Source organism: Gallinula chloropus (assembly GCF_964237585.1).
Source record: "Gallinula chloropus genome assembly, chromosome: 4".
Taxonomy (NCBI): Eukaryota; Metazoa; Chordata; class Aves; order Gruiformes; family Rallidae; genus Gallinula; species Gallinula chloropus.
Genome location: NC_140088.1, coordinates 20,487,259 through 20,504,943, shown reverse-complemented (window position 1 = coordinate 20,504,943; position 17,685 = coordinate 20,487,259). Strand labels below are relative to the sequence as shown.

The 17,685-nt window shown below is 43.0% G+C and overlaps 1 protein-coding gene across 1 annotated transcript in view; it reads right to left on the bottom strand.

Annotated features, from left to right (window-relative positions):
- LRRC56 (leucine rich repeat containing 56) overlaps nt 1–17,103 on the bottom strand; it is a gene marked incomplete at both ends in the record, with an annotated part of 67,727 nt that extends 50,624 nt beyond the window's left edge. The window contains 2 exons of the mRNA XM_084263122.1: nt 1,753–1,917; nt 17,068–17,103. Coding sequence (XP_084119248.1) covers nt 1,753–1,917; nt 17,068–17,103 — 201 coding nt within the window. The remainder of the gene's footprint in view (nt 1–1,752; nt 1,918–17,067) is intronic.
- Nucleotides 17,104–17,685: the final 582 nt, after the last annotated feature.

The following is a 17,685-nucleotide window of genomic DNA, read 5'->3' as shown; positions in this document are numbered from 1 at the left end:
TATCCCAGCTATGCCAACACAAATGTTGGGTTTCCAGGGCCAGGAAATAACTGTGTCCAGACAAATTACTAGGACGGTATGCATCCAGTTAAAAAAAATCTCTGAAATGGAATTTCTTACACATGTTAACACACACAATCTTAAAGAGGCAAGACTTGATTAAGTTCAAAAAGGTACATATGAATGATAATGCGTTTTCCCCCCCTTTTTAAAAATAGCCTAGAACTGTGAGAGGATGTAACTTTGGATCCATATTTTAAAAACACATTGCAAAATAATGAACTGCAACTTAATGGAATGTGGGTAGCATCACCATACATACACTTTTCTGCTTACAATTTACTGTGAACTGAGCAGCAGAGTTTCAGAAAATAGAAGAATTTCATGCCAGCGAAAGAACTTCCTAAGGGCTTAATTCAAAGTTTACTGAAGTCAGAGGGCAGCTGTTTTGGTTACTCTAATGGGCTTTGGTTCATGCCCTAGAAAAACATACTAATCTGAGAGCTTCCCGTTGGGTTTATACAAGGTATTGTGGGCCACAAACACATCAGACTGGTCAAACTCTATGCCAGATTTAAAAAGAAAAAAAAAAGGCCAAGGAGTTGTCAGGGGTTCACATGAGCCAAAGGAGAGTGAATGGTGTAGATCGTAAGATCATACATCAATTTTTCTCCAGAAAACTTAAAATATACATTCTGCAGAAAGGGATTGTTGCATCTCCAAACATTTTATAAACACTAAACCATTTAGCTACTTCTAAGAACAACTCGCTGTCGAATCTGCAGCGCGCAGTCAAAACTGTGACTGGTAAATAGTTAGGGATTGGCAGAAACATGCAGCAGGAGTGTGCCCCCTGCACATGCTGTCTATCTTCATCAGTGCAGTGAATGCACAGAGGATCACACACGCTGCCACTATCACCACCCTGCCCACTGGGAGCACCCAAACCACAGCCCTGGCCCCATCACCTTTCACTAATTTCTATCCAGCTCTGCAACACAGAAAGTTGCAGCTTCTCCCCTTAACTCCTGCTTTCAGGTCTCCCTTCCTCAGAAGAGATAAGTGAGGTTATTTTCTCAGCTCCTACATGTACCAAAGGATTTCACTGTTAATTAGTCCTAAGCAAATACAGCACAATATGCAACCAAGTATTCCTTCATGAGAGGCTTCAGCATGTTACTCTTTTTCAACAGGCTGCATGCCAAAACCATTTCCTGTGGTCAAAAAGGAACACAGCTTTCAAATGTGTTTTGAAATTTCACACACTTTGACATATATAGAAAGTACTTATTGCACTCACAGAGTATTTTAATTGGCTTCTTAGCAGGACAGAGGATTTAACTTATTCAGAAAATAGTTGTGCTTTTAAAGTGAAATTTCCAATCTCTAGAACAAGGTTAATGTAAAAAGCTTTTTCTAATGCTAAGATTCGAGGTACTTCAGATGGCATTAATGAGATCTGTTTAAGTTGCAATTATGCTACCCACACTTTGTCTCACACTGCTTCAAGAAATCTGGCAGTAAAGACAGCAACACTCATGGTGAGCATATTTTTGATATGAGACTAGGTGAAAGGAGGAAAAACATTTGATAAACTTCCATAAGATGGAACCTACTTTATGCAGTAGTCTACCTGTCAGATATGCAACAACCTACAATCATCACAAGAGCAGCTGGAAGGTTAAGTTAATACAGCTCTGTATATGCCAGTTTGCCTTTTCTACTTCATTAAAAAGTTGGATGTCTACTCACCAGTTTCCTGGGGGAAAGGTATTTATCCATAAGTAGCTCTCTGTCATCTTTAATCAGCGGACTGGGATTTAGGTTGCCTCGCCAACTCAAATCAGCCACCCGGCCTGCAGCTGAGGCCGGACGAGAAACTCTGCCAGGATTCCACTTCACGTTCATCTCAATATCCTTTGGACAAAAGGACAAAAATCAGTCTGGTTTTTTCCCCCGTATTCATTATGCTTTAGCAAAATCTATTTTGACCTTCTTTGCAACTTGGCAAGTGCCTATGGAGATACAGGTTTCTCAGAAAGAACACAAAGCAATGCATCACATTAACATATATTCTATCCTTTTCTTCACCCTCAAGAGCTATCCTAGTCCCACATCTCATCCAGCTTTGAGTGTAAGCTTTCACAGCAAACCATTGTTTGCAGTTATATAAAAAGCCAGGTATACCTATGGCACTGTACAAAGAATTCAGGCAAGAACAAACAGCTCAGGATACCAGTTCTTTCCAGTCTTCTCGCTACTCCACTCACCCTTCTCCAGTGGCAATGGACTTCCTATCCACATGGGCCTTCCACCTACCCATGCCCTCTTGAGATGTGCAAACAGCACTCAGTAGAACTCTGTAAGCTCCAGGCTGCTAGTGCCAGCACCAAGACACATCACCACATTTTGAGCTCTGCCTATAGGTAATACTAACAGCAGCAGTCTGTCCTAAATGAAATGTACCTGCACAGTTACTGACTGCCTTCTAGGTCAGGCAGGCATGACTACTGACTTGTAGTTTTGAAGAGTCTTGGTAAAACACAGTTTAAACAAAACTGTGCATGTTTCAACTGAGGAATGAAATCTAAAGTCTGAAAATGAAGCTCTTCAAAAGTGTTCATTCTTCAATTCCCAAAACTATTCCTTTTACAGAAATAATAACAATTAACTCTGAAGTATGAGAATAAGTGTCTGTACACCCGTTAGTGTTAAAAAGCAACTGGCTGTACCCACATGCTACAAGCATTACAATGATTTATACAGCTATTTACTACTACTTGGCAGCAAGGAAGTATCACAGCTGGAAACACTGCAGTAACAACAAAAGGCTAGACTAGAGAAAAGCCTTCTCTCTCTGCTGAAGGGACACCTGCAGTTTTCCTCTGTTCTCTGCTGCGAAGCAATACGTATTCTTAGTGCTGGAAAAAGTAATTAAATAATCAAGCTAATTATAAGTGGCTGACAAGGCTTCAATGGTGGCCAAGACCTGAGAATTACCACCTTCCTTCCCCATCATACAAATAAACAGTTAAACACAGGGGTGATTTTTGTTAGGAAAAGCAGAAGTTCTTACTGCCCAGCTAGTCATCTCTACGTGAGAGGGCTGACCGGTTAGTAGATGTGAGAGGTTTACACCAAGCAACTTCTTGCTCTGACTATTCACGTTCAGCCAAAATTCTTCATCTCTGCACTACCAAAAGAAATTCAAAAGACTCAGTATTGTCAGAAAAATATAGCAGTCCTTATCTGAAGAATAACAACAAAAATTAACCGCCTGCCAAACCTTTCCCTGCAGGATCTCCTAACACTAGGAGAGGACCAAAAACCTCACACTCCTAAGTGCTCCTTCCATAACGCTTACCAGTGAAGAGGCAAGCCACAGAAAGCATCAAGCTGTTCTTTTGAGATCACTGCATGTACCTGGCAAGCACTCCTGAAGAAGAAGCTGACTTCTCAAATGTGCTCAATCTGAGCCACAGCAATGGTCAATGCTTAAAAAAACATATTCAAGAACAAATTCTTCAGAGACACATTGCCCCTTTCAGTCTTTCTTAATGGTTTATAAAAGAAACACCATAAAGTGACATTTGCAGCTTCCAAAACCTCAACATGCCCACAGTAGCATAATGACAGCTTTCATACTTCTGCCCATTAAGAGAGACAAGTGATCTCAAAACCATCGAGCGTCTTTATTTTTTGGAAGAAATACTACAGCCCATAAATTTATATCACCTGTTTTTTAGAATTCCAAGGAATTCTAGATTTTCTTAGCTTTTTTCCCTCTAGTTCCTTTGAAGCGGGGCAGTATGATTTAGTCACAAAACTGACTTGCAACAGTCATCGGTATAAGAAAATTCGCAAATCTTATGTGATATGAAGGCCTTCTGGTGGTGTCTTTATTTTCATAAGAAAGTGTTATTTTGGTCAATAACTGACTTGGATTAGAATACCTGCCATATAAATGCTGGAATACTTTAACAGATGCAGAAGACTGAAAGTACTGGTGGCTCCTTCTAATTCAAGCGAGGATTGTTGTTATCCAGAGATAATCTCTGATGTTGTTGGAGCCAAGTGGAGCAATAGTCAGAAATCACTGATGCAAAGTGTGAGTGCAGAACATCATGAGATAACAGCAGGGCTGTGTAGATTTAGGCTGTAAAGAGTTAACACACTTGCATAAACCAAATTAATATCCTCCTTTCCATCACTAGTCCATCACTATTACATTTTTGAATGTCCTCCAATGTTTGAAATATGTGTTGATACAGCACTTACTTAAGGTTTGACAGGGAGATCAATTTGTGGCTTAATATCTGAAGTAACACTTCCAATTCTATACATGCTGCTATTGATCTGCTGCTTGTAATTATCGCAGCATTGGATTAGTGTGTAGAAAAGCATTTTCATTACAAATTGTCTGGAATCAAAATGAGTCATTGTCAGCAAACAAAACTAATTTTTTTTATGTGCTTCCATCACTTCTTCAACTGTCTCCAGAGAAGAAAGAATCTTCTCCTGAAAATGGATCAAAATAACATCCTCAAAATGAGGAGCACAGAATAGCTGCGAGTGCAGGAATCCTAGTGGTGAGGTATCAATCTTACACAAAAATCCATAACCCCCAAAATATCCAGTGCTGTGTAGGAGCAAGAAGGGAGCCTGGCAGAACACATGCACACCTACAGGAACCGGAGTCAGAGCACTCACTTTCCTCAGGTCCCCCTGACTTTCTGAGACAGGTAAAACCATTCCAGCAAAGCCACCTCATCCACTCATTCAAAAAGTTAAAAAGCAAATGAGATATCTATGGCTCTGTCAAAAGCACAGGACAAGCAAACACTGACCCATACTAGTGTTAGCTTCAGTGGGGCTGTTCACAGGGACTGGAAAGACTTCATTGTCATTAATGAGGTCTGACAAGTCATGAACCTGAAGATTACTCCACAGAGAAGATGGTCACATTGGATATAAGTTGGATCTATATGCTGAATGGCAATGCAGATCATTCTTGCAAGACTTAGTGGGACCAAGGATGGAAGCTAATTGCACCTTAACACAAACATTCAATGAATTCAATGGGAAAGCAAAGCAACACTGGTGAGTGGCTGAGAGTCTCCAGGGAAGAGAAAACGGTTGAAAAAAAATGGGGGTTTGTCCTGCATGTGAGTAAAACAATGAAAGAAATCAATTAATTAGTTTTTGCAGGATTTGCATCATAGCTCTTGAGTTGGCAGGCTCTTACACATGTGGATAACAAGGCCAATAATCAGTGAATGCAGGAGAAATCAATGACCAGAGCAGCGAGATGGAAGATCTTCAGTTCTACGAACAGTTAATCTGCCAACTATCCCCACTGCTACCACTCTCCTCCCCAAAGTGAGCGTGATGATGGTAAACTATTCACTTCACTGACATGTTGGGAAAAGTCATTAAAAACTGCATGACATTTTCAACACATATAGACAATACAACTAATAAGGATCATTATTAATGATTAAATGATCCTTCGATCAACATGTTATTCAAAATCCCTGCAGAATACTGTAATTTGTTAGACAGAATTGGGCAGAGGATAGTTATTTGATGTTCTTAGGGTCCAACAAACTGGTAAAACTCCAAGATTTGATTTTCCTGCTACAAGATTTATCGAAGAGTCAATTATAGGATCTTGCATTCTTCATTAAATATATATTAATATGCATTTCAAATACAGAAATTGTCAGAAATGTTTGACTCCATATTAATTATGGCTTCTTAAGTCTGGAAAAGACCCTTTGAATTGTATGACTAGGCATGATAATTTCTAATGCTGCCATCAAGACATTACCTAAAGAGCTTGTTCAATTAGGCTACTGTTTAAAAAAAAAAAAAAAACCAAACAATAATAATCAATCCACATTTACTCTAGGAAAGACATATACCACTATATATTAACATGCCATACAAAAATGAATCTTTACTCCCTTAGACCAGATGCTGAAACACCATCCTCTCCTGCTCTGTGGCTACCCATGCCTTGAAAAAGCTCCACTGTGCAGGGAGGAGTGCCAGTCCAGGTAGGGTGCTGCAATCCGTATGCCCTTATCTTTACATCACCAGCCTAAAACTTCTCTAGGAAAAAAAAATAATATTTGAGAACTATTGTGTTATCTATCCCTCCATGACTGGAAGCTTGCACTGCAGACTTCCAGTCCTCTTGCCCTGCATAATGTAATTTTTATTTGTTTAATCCAGAATAGCAAATTACACTAGTGCCCATTCCGTTACCACTGCCACAGAACGAAAACAAAGAATTCTGTTTTTACTAAGGATTTGACAAAAGGTTTGGTTTTATAAGTCCCAGGGGAACTATGAGTGGCCTTTTAAGTGTAATTTTGTGCAAGTGCACTACAGATAACCTCTTCTGGAAAATAACTGTTTGGGCAGCTGGAATTTACTATGAAGTCATCAGGAAACTACCGTTACAGTAATCCACCCCTAATGGCAAAAACAGTTCCTGCTACATTTATGCAATATAAAGCATTCTGCAACACCCCACTCTATTTTAGCAGGTGCAACTTCTAAAAAGTTGAAAAATAAACCATCTGACATGGGAATCTTTCTTTTCCATATATGACTAAATGGTCTTATTGCAGTCTTCTCTTTCCGTTAAGCAGAAGGCGGTAACAACTACTTCAGTAATGCTACTTTAATGTCAAGGGATCATGTAAGCACTACAAAGAGCAACCATAAATATTCTGCCTTGTGTGCCCCATTAAGGAAAAAAAAAAGCTTTTTGAGAATGCTGAAATATCAGGATATCAATATCCCATTTAAAATAATTAAAAATTCACTGACTTCAATGACACTGAATGACATGAATGCTTACAATGATGGCTTTGTTTAACTACTCAGACAATTTGAGGCCTTGGTGCAAGCACCCAAATTTGCACATAAAGCAAGTATATCAATTTGCCTTCTTATTTAGCTTCCTTATTTATGCTGTACAAACTGTAAGAGTGCCTGGCTGTCTTTTGGTAAATCCTGCTGTATAGTGGCCATGACTGTGATAGGTAAACCTTGAGAGCTATGTCCCACACAGTCCTCAGGGAAATTTCTTGGGAGCTTCATGGGCTTGTATTACCCCCCCATGCACACAGCTGAGTTCAAACTGTGCCGACATCCAAAGCAGCAGAGAAGAAAATGCATGCTACAAACACAGAATAGGTTTGAGCCAACACCCTTGAGATAAAAGGAGTTTCATATTCTTAAAAAACATAGCAGTAATAAATAAAAAGACAATGACTTTAAATGCCACCTGTTTCTCTTTTATATATCTACAAATTGCACGTATTACAAAAGGAGGATATATAAGATCCTGCTGAGGAAGTTGTAAGGTGATGAGAAAGTTTTTATCATGTGTGTTGGAAATGCCTCAATGACATCATTCTGGAACTAGCTGGTCAAATGTTGTCCTGATAGCAGGATAAAAAGCAGATCTCTCTCTACTATATATGCTATTAAGTGTCAAAGAAACAACAAACCAAAGTCTAATCAACTGGGGGTTTTTTGAGTGTTGAGGAAAATAATTAGTTTAGGCAATTGGGGAAAAGAATATTGGTGAAAATAATTAGTTTAGGCAATTCTAACACTGCAGGTTTAGCTTTGTTAAAATAAAAAGTATTCAACTATAATGTTATTCTTTTCAATTATTCCCAAGGTATATATACTAATTTAAACCACAGCATTAGTTTAATGAAGTCTTTTGCCGGGAAATGCCTAATATCCTTCTTCCTGGGTCTTACCTCTGATATCCTATTCTTATTTCAAAAGACAGAATGTACAGGTAAGGGCATCCTGCCAGGCTGAATTAAGCTTTGATCTCATGTTTAATACTCCACAGCTTGTCTTAATATCTATTGGATAATCTGTTAACCTTCAAAGGACCCAAACAATTATTTTTTTCTAGAACATCAGCCCTCCTTACGTTCAAAAGGCCTACATCAGCCATTATTTAAATTGCAGATGCTAGGCAAGTCACTGGACATACTGAGGAAGGACATAAGCAAAGTAAGATTTTGCAAAGTCAGTATCTTTTAAAGATCAACAGATATAGGTGGGAAAACAAGACTAGTTTTAGGGCATACAAACCCTTCTTCATGTCTTGGGTACTTATTCATACTCTCCAAGGTCAAAGAGGAAATGTAACTCAGCATCACAGTTTCAGGTCCCAATCCTGAAGACTCATTCATGTGAACAACCTTAAACAGAATGAGTAGGGGGATGACCCAAGTACCAAGTTCATCACCTGGCTCACACAAGATAAAAGCATCCACTGGTATAATTTAACGTATTAACAAAACCATTCCCACCAGCCTCTCCCAAAGATGTATTCTTTCCTCACAACACTTCTGCAATAGCTGGTCTACAACCAGGGTGAACATCTCCCTCTGTTCTTCATCAGTCGCATCAGCCAGACAGCCTGAGTGCCCAAGATCAGCACTGCACATCCTACAGGTACTCTATGCAAGCCTGAGTGTGTTAAAAGACAAGTTACCTTCAGGGACCTCTCCACTTAGGATGCTTATTTAACATCTAGAAAAAGAAACAATACTGTCTCTGCGCATGGTGTGCAATATATATGTGTGTGTGTATATTGAAGAAGTAAGCAGCAGCATGGTGAAATCCTATTTTAGAGGGGAATAAAAAAAATCCCACACCAAATTTGAGTGGCATAGGGATAATTCATCACCCAAGCAATAATCTCCCTTACTTAGTGCCGGTGGGTGAGGCCTTTAGACATACTTTGTTATCACTGTAAAGGTACTTTCTTACTGAATAAAGTTTTTCTGTGAATAAAATAATTTGTCAACTGATTTTTTTATAATTATACCGCATTCCACACAGCACAAAAAGTTTAAGATTAATCTTCTGTAAAGTAATTAATAAGTTAACATTCCATGTGGACTCAAAATTTGACCCAGTTCTAAAATGATTATATTCAAGGCGGTGTCAAAAGTTGTAAAGATGGAACAGTGTTGAAAAAATTCCCTCTCTCTAAAGCAAAGTTAGTTTTGCTTCAGTGTTGGCCTAGTTATCCTTCCCTGTCGCATGTAAAATCTTCCCATCCTGCACAAGTACTGCCTTTAACCTAGCCTTGCTGCCTTTATCTAGAGCTTAAGGCAAGAGGTCTTCACATCAGTTGACACTCACCCACCTCATTATGAAAAAGCTGGATAAGTCACCTGATATCCTGGTTTAGCACCAGCCAGCAGCTGAGCACCACACAGCTGCTCATTTGTCCTCAGAGACTTCTGCTGAGTTGCCCCATACAGAGATGTCATCAATGTATTGCAGGTGCTCTGGAGCTTCACCCTTTTCCAGTGCAGTCTGGATCAGTCCATGGCAAATGGTGGGGCTGTGTTTCCACCCCTGGGGCAGTCAAATCCAGGTGCACTAGATGCCCCTCCAAGTGAAAGCAAACTGTGGCCTGCATTCTGCTGCCAAAGGGATTGAGAAAAATGCATTTGTGATACCATTTGTGCTATACCACTCATGTGCCTCTGACTCCAGTTTGCTCTGAAGTCCCAGCGTGCCCAGCGTGGCAGCACTCAGCAGCAGTGTGACTTCATTCAGGCCACAACCACCTACTGTCAGCCTCCACTCTCTACTAGACTTCTGCACTGGCCATATGGGACTGTTGCAGGGTGAGTGGGTTCTGCTGATGACTCCCTGACTCTCCAGCTGGCGAATCAGCTTGTGGATGTGAATTAGGAGGTGTTGGTGCGATATTGCTGCTGATACACCACTGCGGTAGCCATCAGCACCTGTTCTTCTTTGACTCTCAGCAACCCCACAACAGAAGGGTCCTCCAAGAGCCCAGGCAAAGTAGACAGCTGTTCAATTTCCTCTGTCTCCACAGCATCTATTCCCAAAGCCAAGCAGTACACTTTCAGGTCCTGGAAATACCCTCTCTGGAGGTAATCTATGCCTAGGACCCATGGAGCCTCTGAGCCTGTCACAATGGTGTGTTTCTCCCAGTTGTTGCCAGTTAGACTCAGTTCAGCCTCCAGTACATTTAGCTCTTGGGATCCCCCCGCCACTCCAGAAATACAGATGGGTTCTGCCCCCTTCATGGCTCAATGGCATTAGGTTTAGTCCCGTCTTCAGCTGAGCACCACGTGGACACTCACTCACCCCTCCCCTGGTAGGATGGGGAGGAGAATGGGAAGACAAAGGCAAACCTTGTGAATTGGGATAAGAACAGTTTACTGCGACAGAACAGGGAGAGGGTAAGAACAACAAAAATACAAAAGAATACACAGAGCAGATAATATACAATGAAATTTGCTCATTGCCTGGAACCCGATGCTCAGGACATCTCCCAAGTAGCTCTGACTCCTCCTCTGCAGACAGCATTCCCCTTATATACTGAACATGACATCGCAGTAGGGGATATCCCTTTGGTGAGCTTGGGTCAGCTGTCCTAGCTGTGCCTCCCTCCAGCTTCTTTTCACAAAGCTAACTCTATCCCAGCAAAAAACCAGGACACCTGAATTCTGGTGTTTCTCCAGCACCTTACCCATTTTCTCCTGCACACTCAAAGGTCTTGTGGGCTCTGTCTATTCATTAGGATAATAATCACAATGCAGATCACTTTTCTGAGGCACAGAAAGATGCAGCGTCTCCCTGCACAGGGGAGCACACCCTCAGATCAAGCTTACAGCAGTTCTAGTCCAACCCATGGACTCAGGACTAAGTGACACTCCAAAGCTGCATAGAAGAAAAACATTAAGCTTTTGGTCTTCCAAGCATTTTTAGTATCCACCATTTAGAAGCATTTCCAGATTCCAGCTACCCAAATGACAATAAAACCAGAGGGGTTTTTTCCAGCTACCGTTGCACCACATTTATGAGCCCTTTGAAATATATGGCATTTCTGAGTTTCGAAGTGCTCTGTTGTTCCCAAGCAATTTTCAGTGCATTTTATTAGGTAATTAAGCTGATTGAAGCAAGAGATTCTGTGGTCCACCAAGCTATTTGAAGAGTAATTTTCAATTCTGGGATGTTTCTGACTTCCAATGTGTTGCTCATGTGGGGTACATTGTATGAAATGAGATGAATTCTAGCTGAACTTGAAGGAAAACACTGAACAGTGGAAGATGGCGCAGGAGCTTCTTTATTAACAAACACTCCCAAAAATTTAGCAAGGACAGAAAATTAACAGTGAAAAGGATCTTGCAAAATCAATTTACGCTGCTAATGAGGCGGAATTGTAACTGTCCTGCTGGGTGAAGGCAGATGCCCAGCTATCTACTGTAGTCAGAAACAGATGCTTAAAAAACTGTATCAGAGACAGTCCAATGCAATCCTCCCCCTGACACACTTGTTTTCATTTCTGGCAGTCTGCTGCTGGGTACCTTCCCAAGCCAGAAGGTGCATTGTGTTCGGCAGCCAGGGGAGATATATAGGGAAGCGATTATTTGTCATCTCGAGCCATGGCAAGCAGTCATCCATCCACTGAAGAAACCACAGGAATTCTATCCGGAAGCAGTTTTTAAAGAGGAGAAAGTGCATTCTTGCATCATATTTGTTTGAATTGTGGATGACACTGGCATAGGCTGTTGTGGAGACTGAAGTTATAAATGAGGTCAAAAGCAGTTAGAATTACGGAGGATTCTTCTGTCTGTCCATGCCACTCGTTAATTTACAGCTTTCCCTTGCATCATCTCCTTCTTCATCTCCTTTTCTAGCTGCAAAGTTTCATTCATTTTACCTGTTTTCCATTTCTCATCTATGTTGTATTTCAAGGAAATCATTTCAGATCTGCCAGTTCCCCTCCCGGGTGATCAGAACTGCACATAAGATTCAAGATACGGCCATGGAGACAGTACGTGAATTTATGTTGCTTTCAATTCCTGTCTTAGATGTTTTACTGCTGTTTGTCTTCTTGACTAGCTGCAAGATTATGTTTTCAGAGAACTACCACAGTAGCTTAATGCTTTTCCCCCAAGTAGCAACAATTTACTCAAAGCCCCTTGCTCTGTGTATGTTTCTTTCCCCCATGTTCATCACTTTGAACTTTGGTGGATACTCCACTAAAATAAAACAAAAACGTACCCAAGCAGCACTAATGCCATTAGCATTTTAAAAAAGCTGCATTAGAACTCAACTCTAACAAATTAAATTAAAACTCAAGCTGCAAAAAATGTAAGCTATACAGTGTCATGCTCTACTTTGAATACTGCTTCCTGATGTGAGACTGTGGTGGGCTGACCCTGGCTGGAGGCCAGATGTCCACCAAAGCTGCTCTATCACTACCCTCCCCAACTAGACAGGGGAGAGAAGATGTATTGAAAGGCTTGTGGGTCAAGTTAAGGGCAGGGAGTGATCACTCACCAATTCCCATCACAGGCAAAACAGACTCTAGGAATAAAAATCATCTAATTTATTCTGCAGTCCAAACAGTGTAGGATAATGAGAAATAAACCCAAATCTTAAAACACCTCCCCCCTACCCCTCCCTTCTTCCCAGGCTCTACTTTATTCCTTAATTCTCTACTTCCTCCCCCCTGAGCAGCACGGGGAGATGCAGAATGGGGATTGGGGTCAGTTCATTACATGTGTCTGCTGCTCCTTCCTCCTCAGGGGAGGACTCCTCACACTCTTCCCCTGCTCCAGCGTGGGGTCCCTCTCATGGGAGACAGTCCTTTGCAGACTTCTCCAACACGAGTCCCTTTTGTGAGCTACAATTCTTCACAAACTGCTCCAGAGTGGGTCCTCTGTGGGGCCACAGCCTCCTCCAGGTATCTCCACCTTCACAGAATCACAGAATCACAGAATCTTAGGGGTTGGAAGGGACCTCAAGAGATCATCGGGTCCAACCCCCCTGCCAAAGCAGGCTCGCTATCTCATATTACACAGATAGGCATCCAGACGAGACTTGAATATCTCCAGAGAAGGAGACTCAACCACCTCCCTGGGCAGCCTATTCCACTGCTCCGTCACCCTCACTGTGAAAAAGTTCTTCCGCATGTTGGTGCGGAACTTCCTATGCTCCAGCTTACAGCCATTGCCCCTAGTCCTGTCCACACAGACCACTGAAAAGGGGCTGGCCAAATCCCCCTGCGTCCCAAGTCTAAGATATTTATAAACACTAATTAGGTCTCCCCTAAGCCTTCTTTTCTCCAGGCTGAACAGACCCAGCTTACTCAGCCTTTCCTCATATGGGAGATGTTCCAGGCCCTTAATCATCTTCGTGGCACTTCTCTGGACTCTCTCCAGGAGATCCCTGTCTTTTTTATACCATGGAGCCCAGAACTGGACACAGTACTCCAGGTGGGGCCTGACCAACGCAGAGTAGAGGGGGAGGATCACTTCCTTCGACCTGCTGGACATACTCTTCCTGATGCATCCCAGGATCCCATTGGCTCTCTTCGCCACCAGTGCGCACTGCTGGCTCATAGCCAACCTGTCATCAACCAGGACCCCCAGGTCCTTCTCCACAGAGCTCCTTTCCAGCAGGTCATCCCCCAGCCTGTACTGATACAGTCGGTTGTTCCTCCCCAGGTGCAAGACTTTACACTTGCTCTTGTTGAACCTCATCTGGTTTCTCCCAGCCCAGCTCTCCAGCCTGTCAAGGTCTCGCTGGATGGCAGCGCAGTGTTCCTGCGTGTCAGCCAATCCTCCCAGCTTTGTATCATCGGTGTACTTGCTGAGGGTGGATGCTATTCCCTCATCAAGGTCGTCAATGAAGATATTAAACAGGACTGGACCCAACACCGAGCCCTGGGGAACACCACTAGTCACAGGCCTCCATTCAGATTCTACTCCACTGATCACGACCCTCTGAGACCGGTCCAACAGCCAGTTCTCGACCCACCTCACTGTCCACTCATCTAACCCTTGTTCCCTCAGCTTCTCTATCAGGATGTCGTGGGAGACAGTATCGAAAGCTTTGCTAAAGTCAAGGTAGACGACATCCACTGCTCTCCCTCCGTCCACCCAGTTGGTGATGACATCATAGAAGGCTATGAGATTGGTCGAGCACGATTTCCCCTTGGTGAATCCATGCTGACTACTCCTCATAACCTTCTTCTCTTCCAGTTGTTTGGAGATGGCATCCAAAACAAACTGTTCCATCACCTTTCCAGGGACAGAAGTGAGGCTGACTGGCCTGTAGTTACTGGGATCCTCCTTCTTGCCTTTTTTAAAGACTGGAGTCACATTGGCTATTCTCCAATCTTCAGGCACTTCTCCTGTAGTCCAGGACCTATTGAAGATGATAGAGAGTGGCTCCGCAATCACCTCCGCCAGTTCTCTCAGCACACGTGGGTGTATCCCATCTGGACCCATGGATTTGTGTGCATCCAATCCTTTGAGTCGCTCCTGGACTACCCCTACCTCAACTAGAGGTGAGCCGTTCATTCCCCAACCACTGCTACTTTCGTCTAGTATCTGTGGGTCCCGAGAAGCCTTCGGAGTAAAGACCGAGGCAAAGAAGGCATTCAGTATCTCTACCTTCTCATCATCTCCCGTTACCAAGATACCCGCTTCATTTAACAAGGGACCTACATTATCCCTGGTTATCCTTTTACTATTCACATACCTGAAAAAACTCTTTTTATTATCTTTTATGTCCCTTGCCAGCTTAATTTCTAAGCAGGCTTTAGCCCTCCTAGTTGCATCCCTGCAGGCCCTGGCAACATCCTTATATTCATCCCATGATCCCAGACCCTGTTTCCACAGTTTATAGGTCTTCTGCTTCCCTTTGAGTTCCCTTCTCCACTGTGGGGTCCTCCAGATGCTGAAGGTGGGATCTCTGCTCCTCATCATCTTCCATAGGCTGCAGGGGGACAGTCTGCCTCAACATGGTCTTCTACACAGGCTGCAGGGGAATCTCTCTCTCCAGTGCCTGGAGTGCCTCCTCACCCTCCTTCTGCACAGACCTTGGTGTCTGCAAAGTTTCTCACATCTTCTTACTCCTTTCTCTGGCTGCAAAAAGCTGCTGCTCAAGGCTTTTTACCTTCTTAAATATGTTATTCCAGAGGTGCTACCATCATCACTGATGGGCTTGGCCTTGGCCAGCAGCAGGTCCATCCTGGAGCTGGCTGGCATTGGCTCTGTCAGACCTGGGGGAAGCTTCTAGTAGCTTCTCACAGAAGCCACCCCTGTAGGCTCCCCCACTACCAAAATCTTGCTGCACAAACCCAAACCAGAGAAAGTGCAATCAAAGGAGTGAGTGCTTTCTGATTAATTTTTTTTAAGTAAAAATCAGATAGTGCTTCTCTGAACTGGCCAGGGTCCACAATCTTTCCTTTTCATACAGACACATTAGTCTTTATTACATTTGCCTCGGCAAATCTGATCTTCTGATTTGTATTATGGAAAGTACTTGTGGCCCTACTGATATAAAATGGGTTTTGCTCCCAACTGTTTTTCAAGCCAAGATATGAATCTACAGAAGGTATAAAAACATGGAGCATTTTACTAGCAAATCAAAATTATGCAGATGTACCTAAATTAACTTTGTGAAAAGCTCACCAATTTTCTGATTGAAAAAATAACCTCTCCATAATTTCTCCCAAATAAATATTAACCCGTTCCCCCTAGTGACAAATGTAGCAATCCCAAATTTATGGTATATTACATAATATTACGATTTTGCAGCACTAAATTTTATATTACTTCAAACTTAAAGAATAAATTAGGTTTTAAAGAAATTGTGTCCCTAAGGGAGCTTCAGTTAGATAAGCACGTGCATGCTAAACCTGCAGCTGTTCTCACATTGAATCTGAATCCTGGTTTTATACTAGATTTATACAGGTCCCTCCAGTTGTGCAAGAACAGGATGATGGCATCCCAGGTCATGGGCAGCACCTGTTTTCTCTTCCACTGATCACAGTGTGCGATTAAACTAAGGAATTTAACTGCCCATATGTGGACGTGTCCCTGTATCAATCTTTGACAGGACAGACCTATAGGACTGTAGTAATTTGCAGTGTTAAAGCCAAGAGAGAAAATCAAAGGCCAGGAAAAAATCCACCACATACCCAGCCCTCCCCCCGCCCCCCCCCCCCCCCCCCCAAAACTTGCTATTGACAGCAGATCAGACATGTCCGACTGCTGCATTTTTAATCCAAGTTCTTTTGAGGCAAATTCAAATCAGGCAAAACAACATAAACCAGATAAATAAAACAAAATGAGAGTAATCAAACCCCCCCAACTTCTGAAACAATTTCTGTCTTTTGTACATTTGAAATTATTTTACCTTTTCTTCCAGTGCCACTGCTGCTCTGTCTCTTTCGTTTCCCATCCCTCTCCTACTGATTTCCATCCTCTCGCCACAGCTATTCATCTCCATTTATCTTGAATGATGCAGATGCTCATAGGGCAATTTATTGTTTCATTGCTTCATATCCTGCTAAAACAATAGTAAGAACACAGTCGTCAAGAGAAAAAGAATGCCCGAATAAACCCAGAGGCTCTGAGCATTCCATAATTAATAATAAAAGAGCCCTTTATCCACTGTAGCAGCAGAAGTCCACGCTCAATAGGTCTTAAGAGTGTAACAGGACATCAAGCAGTACTGCCTAGAAGAGCTTAATGAAAGTGTAACTGAGAACAGTTTGCCAAGGAGAACATGAGAAGGTGAAGAATTTGATGCAGAAGGATCTACATATTTGCAGAAAAAAAAAGAAAGGTTAATTACTAAACAGTGATTTACTCAAAGAACAGTCATTTCTAGGCTGCAGAAATAAGCTGAATGTGTAAAGTGTCAGACTGGTTCAGGGTAAAAAGCAGGAGTCGCCTTTTACAACATCTTCACCGTATCGCTCATCAGAAAATTTTGCCTCATAAAATGGAAAAATGCCTCAGAATGGCAAATAGGTGAGCAGGAACGTGTATATCAGGAAACAGTGGCTATAGAAGATGGGTGCAGAGCCAGGATAGCATAGGCCTCACAAACAGGTCAAGGGGAATGCCTGAGACAGCCCATGAACTAATTATGGTCTGCTAAAAACCATGGGCCAGTACAGCAGGCCTTTTGCTGGCAATGGGTTCATCGCCAAACCATTCTCCGTACCACAAAGGGGCCATAGGTGGGACAGGGGCCACACATGAGCCCTTTCTGCAAGAAGCTGAACACAGCTCGAAGCCTGTAAACCCCAAATTGGCAAATGTCTTCAGTCATCCAAGAGAAGCCGAAGAGCCGCTACAGAGGAGCCACGGCCTCTCAACCTGAAACGCTCGGGGATGGCTCTGCAACTTGCTAATGCCTGGGAAACAACAATCGGCATCTTCCTCCTCAGAGTTCTGCCCAAGTGTAAGTTTTAAACACGCCGATACATTTACCAGGCTCCCCACAGCACATCGAGAGGTGTCAAGGTGCTTCCACCTCCGCGCAGATGTCGCTACAGCAACGCGGGCTCTGGGCGGCTTCAAGCCCCGCTGCGCGTCAGACGGGCACCGTGCCGGCCGGTGTGGTCACCGCAAAGGCCTGCCTTAAGCGTACCCAGCCAGCACCGGGCAGCGAGGGGGACAGCGGCCCGTGCGCCAGCGCCCACGCACACACAGAGCCACCTCTGGGCTACCGCCCCGCTGCGCCCTCCCTCTCACGGACGGTAAGCACGACCCCTCCCCGGGGCCTCACTGCGGGTGGCCCGGGGAGACCAGCTCCTACCTGTAGGCCGGGCCGGCGGCG